Here is a 10,999-nt window from a genome sequence, read left to right as displayed (position 1 = left end):
TGGGGTCTAATTCGTGCGTGACATTTTTCATAGTTCATTTTTATTAGTTTTCTAACACAATAGCATCTCCTAGTTTTTGGTTTTTCCAAGGCTTCGTGCATTACCACATCATAATCAGAAAACAGAAACCATTTATTCTTATACTTTTATCAATGTCTTTAATGCTCTTCCTGGCTTCAAGCAACATGGCGACTTACGTTTCAGGTTGAGAAATATAGAGACACAATTGTAAACGCTTCGCGCATGGGCATTGCCTTAACCTGTATCAATCATTTGACAAAGAAGAACCACGAGGCCCATATGGTTAGCTCCTCATATGGTTGGTTGAAATTAAAACTCGCTCTGACCTCAGCATCTGGATCTCGTGACAGATCAATACGACACGGCCCAATATAGTGCCGTAAAAAAAAGGTATTTAATAAAAAAAAAGTTTGGAATTAAAATTGAAACTCGAGAAGATTAAAATTCAGAATATTATTCAGAGAATAAAGTCGAAATATCAGCACCTGCAAAAAAATGGTGGCCGTATAATAGCTAAAAAATAAAAGTGAGACAAAGAAGTGAAATGTTCGAAATAAATACTTTATTCGATGCGGAAACAAGGTAGCTATGGATTTGTGGCGAGTAACTTGTTATTAACCTGCTGTTGCATAGACAGAACATAGCCAAACGTTTAGATATCGTTTTCAGCTATTAAAACAGTTTCCGTGTTTGTATGTATGACACATTGATTTCGTTTCTTCTGTTAGTATTAAGTTCAGTTCGGGCTTGGTGCCGGAACGTCGTAATCGACCCCTGTGCCTGTAACAAAAAGAGGGAGGAGTCAACAAATCTCCCAGTGATGCGCCTACACACATCACACACCACAAACACATACACCACACACACCCACAACCACATTGAATTATAAATTGTTTGAAGAATTTTTAAAATGTTATTTGTTCTATTTTTGGGGAATGTATATACAAATGGCATGGTATATCGATTCCAATGTAAACACTATGCTTTGGCAATACATGTGTAGACCATTGGTCATGCCAATAAAGCACATATTGAATTAAAATGGTAATTGAGAGATAGAGGCGAGAGAGGACAGGACAGATCTGAGGAGGGATGATGAGAGATTAGAGCTAGAGAGGGTCTGAGTACGAGAGAGGAGAGACTTGATGGGCGACTGAGACAGACAGAGACAAAGCTGATGAAGTTCTGAGGCAACAGACTGAAGCCTCTCACCTCTGAAACACAGAGCACATGTGAGACACAACGACACACAGAACCACATCTTCATTTAACCCAACCAATCTTCATTGACTTTACATGAACTCAAAGAAAACCAAATATCAAAACACTACAGTTCTTGTTTAGTTTACCTTGATATACTAAAATAAAAATATTAACAAAAACTAATTTAAAATATGAGCTAACAAAACTGGCAAATAGTAATATACGAACAAATAAATGAAAATATTAAAATAAAAACTACTTTAAAATATGAACTAAAACTATAATGGTGACATAATAAAAGTTATATAGACATTAAAAAACAGAACACTAAACCAAACATAACAACAATAAAAAAAAATTACAAAAACTAATAAAAAAAAAAAAAAATTTAATGAACACTAAATTCAACATATTAATTAGTATTAAATTAGAAACTATAAAAAACACATATATATAACTTTCCAAAAACAACAAAAACATAATCACTACATTTCAAAATATATTAAAACACTATTCAATTAACTAATTACAACTATTACAACTAATTATAATATATATAGAATTATAACAGAAACTATATAGAATTATAAAAAAAAAAAAAAAAAAACACTCTCAGCTTAAGAAGGCAAAAAATAAATCTAAGTATTTATTACACTTTAACAGGACAACTACAATTAACTATCTATAATAGAATATTAAAAAAAAATAAAACTAAAGAAACAATGACCCGCTCTCAAAAACATTTTTTAAACTTGAATAAAAGAAAACAGAAAGTAATTTAAATATGGTAACGCGCACTATAACAGTCGTCCTATAACAGCAATTTAGTGGAAACTAAAAGGGGCTAAATGTAAATGGGAGGTGAGGTTGCCGTGTCAGTGAGGGTCATGTTGACTAATGATGGATGAACGGCTGGACTCTAGTGATTGACTTGGCAAAGCTGGACAGGCTCTGCACCACCTTGGTCGATGAGCGGTGATGGTTTCGAGAGGTGCGTTTCGGACCGGATACTCCTGCGGTCAGGCTGACCAGAGACGTGGACATTATGGACGGACACAGGGAAAGCGCAGAGAGGAAGAGAGACGAGCTGGATGAAACGGTCAGAGAGGTCCTCCCCTACGCGCCTCATCACCAGCGGCACACTCCACGACGCGCAACACCCCACCTCCCTCAGATCCCGATGAAACAAAAAAACCCCCCGGGGCCCTGCAGAGAGGATGAACACATCCAATCATTGTGGGTTCAATGCCACTCCCTTCTGAGTCTGTCCAGCTCCCCCCCTGTTTGGACAAGATCATCTCAAACCGGCTGATGACGGTAGCTGCAGCAAGTCTCATCAAACATGCTTTTCTTTCAGAGTAAACACAACATCTGATGAATCATTCACAGGAAACATGAAGTAAGAATCGAAATAACTAATTCACAATACATAGAAAACAGATTACAAATAAACACTTACTAACATTTAATTAAAATCATAAAAACGTCTATGTATATATATCTATAAAAAACAACTCCAATAATCAAATAAATTAAATAAGTGTTAAAAAAATAAAAAAAAACAAAAAAAAAAAAAACAAAAAAATTAATAAACATCAAAATAAAAACAACTCTTCAAAAAACTCTTATTAATCAACTAAATCATAAAAATTTACAACTGAAATAATAACACACTTACTTAATAATAAAAATTCATTTAAATTAATATAAAAAAAAATCAAAATTCAAACAATATAAAAACGAACATAATTATTATTTATTTAGGTACGTCATAAAAATGTAAAATTTAAATAATTTTTTGAAGTAGATACAATCAAAATAAAAATAATTAATTAAATCATAAAAAAATAATAATTAAAAAATAAAATGATTAAAATAAACTACATAAAAAATTTTTATATCTTAAGTACATTCATAAAAATGTAAACTTGAAAATAATTTAATTTTAAGATAAAAATAAAAGAAATGTAACCAAATACAAAAAACATTTTGAAGGTAATAATTCATTATCTTAAACTTGCAATAACTTAATAATTACAGCAGTAAGAGTGCACAATTTAAATAATGATATTAATAAAAACAAATCAAAATGACACCTACAGTAAAAAGATCAACCAATGTATTTGTTCAGCTTCATGTCATGTGACCAATAACTGAGCAATAACTGACCAATAACAGAGATCCATGAACGAGGGGTGTGTGCTAGAAGACAGGAACTGACCAGTGTGAGTTGATGATCTTGCAGAGCGCTAGTTCGTCAGCACATGCGCAAGGTTAAAAAAGCCTGATGATCTGAGAGCACGCGAGGGAGGCGTTCGCATCGGATCCACCTCACGTTCTCACTCCGACTCAAAATCGTACAGCGCACGGATGAACTCTCCTGCAGAGCAGAGCAGAGCACCATCACCATCATCCTCACACACACACACACACACACACACACACTCACCGATGGTGTCTCTGAGATAGCGGTGTGCGATCAGCTTCAGGAACTCCTCGATGGCTTTGGTGGCCAGTGTGTTTTTTTTTCTCTGAAGATCAGATGCTCGCGCTCGAATGAAGCGGTGCCACCTCCACACATGGCCATATCAGACAGGAAGTCCTGCGCACACACACGCACCTGACATCAGCTCAAACACAAACCTGAGGCTTTCATTAATACTTCCAACTTATTAGTATGTAAAAACTTCTCAGGTGTTTGTGTTTGCATAGTTGCAGTTATTTCAGTACAGCATGAGAACATCTGGCAACCAGCTGAAATAATACAAGCTTACGTTTTAAATACTGTATTTCCGTTAATGCTCATTTTATCTGGAGAACATGTTTTTAATAACCCTGTTTCCTAAACATTTTCAACTTCAAACTTCCTTTATTCTGCTGATTTTTTAGATGATATTTAACGTCTGATAAACACAGCATTTCATAAATAACCACAGGATCACGTTTCCCACACCGACTGCACACACTTCAAACATTTTAAATTCATCTAAGTTTTAAAATAACATTGATACTGATTACATTTATTTAAAAAATATAATTTTTTAGAACATATGCTATCCAGAATAATGTTTGCTCATCATCAGATATTATTGAACTAAAATAAAAACCATATAGACAAAAACAAAAACTAATAAAAATGACAAAAATGCTAAAAAGATTTAAAATAAAAACCTAATTCAAAATATGAATAAAAAGCATAACAGTGAATCGATATATCGGCCGATATTTGCCATTTTTTTTGGAGTGATATGTTGGAAGTTTATTTCCTGTTATTTGCATTTTTTTTAACAAAGTCTATAAAATGCTGCACCATATTTTTTCATGTAAATCATACAATTTAGTGAATATTATGTAAAATAACCCCAATCAGAATTTCTAGCGTCTGTCTTGGGCTCTGTTGGCTCTATGACAGCGAAGGCGTGTGTGGGGCTGACCTTGGCCTTGCCGGTGCTCTGCAGGATGTGCACCAGCGCACAGGCCACTTCCTCCTTGCTCTTGGCGCTCAGCAGCGGCTCCAGGACCCCACACAGAGTCCGGTAGTTGTTGGTCACGTACTGACCGGCGAACTCCATTGTACACGCTCCATGGGCAGGATGCCTCATGGTCTGGTAGCGGCTCTGAGGCGCAGCGAGGCGTTGTTGATGATCTTCCCGCTGCCCACACCGCCGCCCTTGGCCAGCACACTGGGCTGGATGACCGGATACCACTGCTCCACGAAGTGACGGGACGGCCCGTGATACGGAGATGGGGATGCTGACCAGCCCCAGATACGTGCTCTTCTTTCTCCTGCGCCACACACACACATCTGAACGGAGTACAGACTACAGAACTTTAACAACAACAATTAGCACCCATGATACTGTATTTTTGCATTATTTTTTTATTAAAGACAAACTGTATTTTTTGGAGGCTTATTTAGCAGCCGTCTTTTTTCCCACCCACATATTTAATATTAATTCTAGCTGTATTCATGGCAAACTCTCTAAAACAGCATCTGTTACAAAACAGAAACATGAAATGTTTTGTGGTTTCATGCAGTGTTATTTTATATATCAGATATATCATTATAGTTTGATTTTTTATATATATATGTTTTCTGCTTTCATTTTCATTTTAGTGGACATTTATGCAATTTTGTTTTGTTTTAGTCATTTTTATTAGTTTTGTTGTTTTAGTTTATTATTTTTTTAATAATATTTTTTTTTTAGTTAAACTAAATTCAAAATGAGAACTATATGAAATAAAATCAGTTTTATTTTATTTTATTAACTAATAAAAGTAAAACATTTTAATAAAATAAAATAAATACTTAAAATTTCCTTTTTTACATAAAAAAAGTAATCAAATAGTTAAAGTTTATGCATTTTTTTTGATTACCACCGTTTTTGTACAGAATTTCTAGGAAAAATAAATAAATAAAACATTTCATATTTGCTTATTATTGTTCAAATTGTAATAAATGATTACGTTTTTGAATTCAGTTGATTAGACACGCTTTCTAATTATTAAAAGGGTAACACTTCATAATAACTTTCATTAATAAATAATTAATAAACATTATATAATGCTTAATGGATCATTAGTTAATATATATTCAAAGAGTTAGAAACGTGAGATGATGTGCTTGATAATGTTTGCTAATAAATCAAATCATTATTTCATGTGAGTTAAAATGCTCAGAAATATCATTAAACTTTCAGTTCCATATAATCAAGCAAATCTACAACTATCTGAACTTAACTAACCACTCTGTACACAAACCTTGTTCAGCAGCTAACAGCCCCGTGCCCATAAAGATCCTAAATGATTAGTCCTCGTTTATAAACATTTACAAATGATGACTAGTTTCAACTTTAGTTTAACTACTGCAAAAACATGAACAAATGATAATAAATGATCAGTAAAGATGTGTGAAGAGGGTAAATTCAGGTGCACTGCTCATAAAGCTATGAATGATTAGGAAACATTTATAAACATCTGTTTTATGTTGAGTGACTGAGGCAAAGGAAAGCATCATCTCTCTGCCGTTATGCTATGAGTGTGTTTGTTGTCTGTGGAGATCTTGAATCTAGTTGTTCAGGAGTTTGTAGTGTGAAGTGTGCTCGTGTATGAGCCGACCTTGCGCCTCTTCTTGTCCGTCTCCTTGTACAGGTGCAGTCTGAGGCTGCGGATGGCCGGCAGGTTGTTGAACTCGAAGTGTTCGCCCCAGAACACGGTGTCCGTGCGCGGTTTGCTGGTGGTTCGCGCGTACAGCATGTCGTCCAGACACAGCTCGCAGTAATAGCGCTTCTTCGGAGGAAGATCACGGGCCTCGATGATCCACAGCTTCAGCACGTTATCAACACGACGGCTGTTATCCTGCAGCAACAAGAATAATCAACGCATTTCATAACAATGCTTAAACGGGTTTTCTGTACGTGTGAAGTTATCATCGTTAACTAAAGATACTAAAAACATTTTTGTGAACTGGAATAAAGTTGATATAAAATAAATATTATGTGTGAAAAAATTTGACATGTTAACTTATAACTAACTGAGAAAAGTTTAAATTAAAGCAAAAAAAAAAAAAAAAAAAAAAAAAAAAAAAATAGTTTTATTTAAAAAACGAAACAAAACAAAAGCTAATAAAAATTACAAAAGCATGAACCAAAACTAAAAAAAAAAAGAATTAAAATAAAAACTGAAAATAAAAATAAAATCTATTTGAAAATATGAATAAAAACTATATTAGTATATAAATAACACTTTAAAAAAAGTAAACTAAAAGAAAAGAAAATTAGAAATGTTGCCTTGGCAACTAAATGAACTAAGTTTAAATTAAAGCAATAAAATTTCAACCTGGAAATAAATAAAAAATAAAACTGAAATAAAAATAAATTATATTGCAATAAAAAACAAAACAAAAACTAATAAAATGACAAAAGCAAAATAGCAACATCAAAATGAATAAAAATCAAGTTTAAATAAAGAACAATTATATATATATATATATAAATAAAAATTAAAGCTAATTCAAAATATTAATATAAACTATAAAAGTATATAAATAATGTTAAAATGTGGTGTAGTTTGTCTTATAAATGTTCTGAGGCTTGATTAAAAGACTCCGTGTCATTCAGTGTTATTGTTATTGATGACTGTAGTTTTGAGCTCATTTATATGAATGTGAGCTACTACAAGACAAATGATCTTTCATTTCTTTGACTGTCTACAGTCTTTATCAGGGTGTATATTAACATCTGTCCCGTTAAACGCTCGGACACTCATACCCACACATGCAGTGATGTGAAGCGCACACGCCAGCAACGACGCACCACCTTGTTTTTGATTGATCGCTCCATGCATCTCCACCAACCATTCCCCCCTCTCAGCAGCGGAGCGGCACGCAAAACACTTGGTGCCCGATGCAGTGGTCACCTGAAGGACAGCAGACCAGCGAAGCTTCAGTGAGATCCTCACAGAAAACACTCTTTCAGTAAGCCTTTTGTATCATTTCTGTATGATCTTTGAGCTGAGAATTGTGAAAAACCAAAGCCAAAAAAATGTTTTATTTGTTATTTTAACGCTCTTATTCTCCTGTGAAGCTGTTTAATTTAAATTGTCTAAAGCGCAATAGAAATAAATGTCACTTGATTTGAATAACACAAACATAGAATTTAATTTTGCATTTTCTTTAATAAAAACAAGTTATTTACGAATCTGTTTATTTACATTACAACAGTTTACAGAGATTTTAAAAATGTAATTATTAATAGTAACTTATTTAAAATAAGCATTTAAGTAATTACGCTTTGTTTTTAAATAATTTAGTAAAATAAATTCACTTTAGTTAACAATAAGCAAAGCATTTATTAACCTTTGCTAATGTTAGTTAATAAAAACTTCATGTTAGTTCACAGTGCATTAAATAATATTAACAAAAACAACTTTTATTTAATCTTAAAAAAAATTTAAATATTATACAACTTTTAATTGTAAAAACTGGAATAAAGCTGATATAAAAAACTAATATTATGTGAAAAATTATAAATCTTGCCTTAAATTGAAGCAAAAAAAGAAGTAAAAACTATAAATAAATAAAAACTAAAACTGAAAAAAAAAAAAAACTCTAAAAAATAGTTTTAATGACAAAAGCATGTACAAAAAATTTAAATAAAATCTATTTGAATTATTAATAAAAACTACAATAGAATATAAACAACACTGAAATTTAAAAAACTAAAAAGACTAAAAATACAATAGAATATAAACAACACTGAAATTTAGAATAGAAAACAATTTATTTTTTTATTTTTTAACACTGTCCTGGCAACTAAATGAACTAAGTTTAAGTTAAAGCAATAACATTTTATTAGTAAATAAGAGTAATTAAGAATATTAGGATTATTTTAAAGATTATACTTAATTTTTAATAAATTTAACAAAAGCAACAACAAATGCAACCCCACTAATCCTCCAGATAACTTCGAATAGAACTCGAATGGAAGCCACTGCATGAGTTTGTGGCCTTGTGTTATTCTCTAATAGTCTGGATGATGGTGAGGGTTTGGTCAAGACCTGCAGATCATCATACAGACAGACCTCGAAGCAGTACTCCTGGCCGAGGATGCTGGAGTGGACGGGTTTGATGATGGCATCCTCGTCCAGCGTGAGGTCCAGGGCCTCGGCCGCGCTGCTGGGAGACAGCAGGGACTCGTGAGAGTGAGACTCCTTGAAGCTCTGCATGAGACGCGTCCTGCAGACACACAGACGGACAGACGGCACGTTTCTATATGTGCTGTGCATCTCTGTGACTCACTGAAGCACAATGGGAGAGTGAGTCACTGCAGCAGTGTGTGTGTGTGTGTGTGTGTGTGTGTGTGTGTGTGTGTACCTCTCCTGGTCAGCGCTGCGGAATCGTGGGAGGATCATGTGGCGAAAGCTTCCTGTGCGGTCGAGTTTGGGTTGGCTCTTTGCTCGTTTAATTGATCCTTTCAGACGGCGACTTAGAAAACTCTGTGAACACAAACACACAGTCATCGTTAGTGCAGGACGCTCCTGCTGCAGGTGTGTGATGGTAGTTTCTCCAGCAGAGGGCGCAGTGAGTCAGTGATGCTGTTCCTGGACCATGAGTCACTGCAGCTGCTGCCCACGCGACGCTCGCTGTACGTGTGTGTGTGTGTGACTCAGTGATCACTTCACTTACAGCACACGCTCAAACTGATATTAAAGGGGTCATGAACTGAGAAACCAAAATTCCCTTGATCTTTTGACATATAAGAGGTTTATGTACTTTAACAACAGTACGTTTCAGAACTCAAAATTTTTTTTGTTAGTCTAAACAGCTTATATTGAAGCCAATCTGCCAAAACCACAGGATGTGGAATGTGACACTTTATGACATAATAGACCCACCAAACACAGAATAAAAACAACAACTACCAACACATCACCCCCTATCAACCCCCGACCAACCAAGCCCCAAATTCCACATCACCGCCGTTTAGCCCCGCCCCCAAATTCTACATCACCACCTGTTTAGCCCCGCCAATCGATTCAACAGCATCACCTGTTTAGCCCCACCCACCAATTCTACATCACCGCCCGTTTAGCCCCACCCCAAATTTTACATCACCGCCCGTTTAGTGAAGAAGAAAATAAAACAGGGTCAGATTTGATTTCATGCCAACTTTAAGGGAATAATCCACCAAAACTGCTCATTCACTGGAAAACAGCAGCAGGAACATTCTGACAAACATCTGTTTTTGTGCTCCACTGAGGAAAGACATCAGTAAATGATGACAGAATGATGATCTTTGAGTAATGGGTCTGGTTTGAACACCTCAATGCTGGCGTCTCCTCCTGGTGAGGTCCTGCTTATGAATTTCTGGCTGGAACAAAATGGACAATTTTATATTCCTTTCTCTGCTGTTGTGGTTTCTGGTAGGATTTACCGCTATCAACCCAACTGTACAATTAACAAGCCAAATTGGCATGAACAGCAATTAGCTTCAGCCATGATTCTTTAATTGATGTTGGAGCTCAAATAAAAGTTTCCCGCTGGTAATCTGACACTGATGTGGCGTTCAGATGTTCTCATCTCATCAACACCATCAGGCTCACGCACCGCAGTATCAGATTTCAGCGCGGTGAAAAGAATGACGGGAGATTTTTAAAAAATGGCTACAATTATGCAGCAGAATTGTCCTACTTTACACTTCCAAAGTCGTGATCATGAGTTTGCTGCGTTCAAGTGCTTTGTCGTCGGAAAGAATAGGAATCACGAAGGACACCAGGTTCATTCTTGCCTATTCTTTGGTAGAAATCTTATGAAAGCCAAAATGTATAGAAGATATTTAAAGGGATAGTTCACCCAAAAATGAAAATTAGCCCATGATTTACTCACGCTCAAGCCATCCAAGGTGTGTATGACTTTCTGCTTTCAGACGAATCCAGTCGGAGTTATATTAAAAAATGTCATTGCCTTTCCAAGCTTTATAATGGCAGTGAATGGGTGTTATTTTTTAATACTCCAAAAGAAGTCCAATAAAGTGCATCCATCCATCATAAAAAGTGCTCCACATGGCGAATAAAGGCCTCCTGTAGCGAATCAATGTGTTTGTCTAAGAAAAAATCTGTATTTAAAATTTAATAAGCCATAATCTCTAGGTTCTGCTAACTGTCGTACATGCGTTGGATTCATCTGAAAGAAGAAAGTCATACACATCTCGGATGGTTTGAGTGTGAGTAAATCATGAGCTAATTTTCATTTTTGGGTGAACTATCCCCAAAACAT

General features: G+C 35.0%; 1 protein-coding gene across 1 annotated transcript in view; it reads right to left on the bottom strand.

The window, feature by feature from the left end:
* Positions 1-10,999, bottom strand: part of syngap1a (synaptic Ras GTPase activating protein 1a) — a 156,098-nt gene that overhangs the window by 117,864 nt on the left and 27,235 nt on the right. Inside the window, 4 exon segments of the mRNA XM_042775895.1 lie at positions 6,343-6,574; positions 7,535-7,641; positions 8,806-8,959; positions 9,098-9,219. Coding sequence (XP_042631829.1) covers positions 6,343-6,574; positions 7,535-7,641; positions 8,806-8,959; positions 9,098-9,219 — 615 coding nt within the window.

This window comes from Cyprinus carpio, chromosome A19 (assembly GCF_018340385.1).
Source record: "Cyprinus carpio isolate SPL01 chromosome A19, ASM1834038v1, whole genome shotgun sequence".
Lineage (NCBI taxonomy): Eukaryota > Metazoa > Chordata > Actinopteri > Cypriniformes > Cyprinidae > Cyprinus > Cyprinus carpio.
The sequence above is the reverse complement of the archived record's forward strand: the minus strand, read 5'-3'. Positions and strand labels throughout refer to the sequence as shown.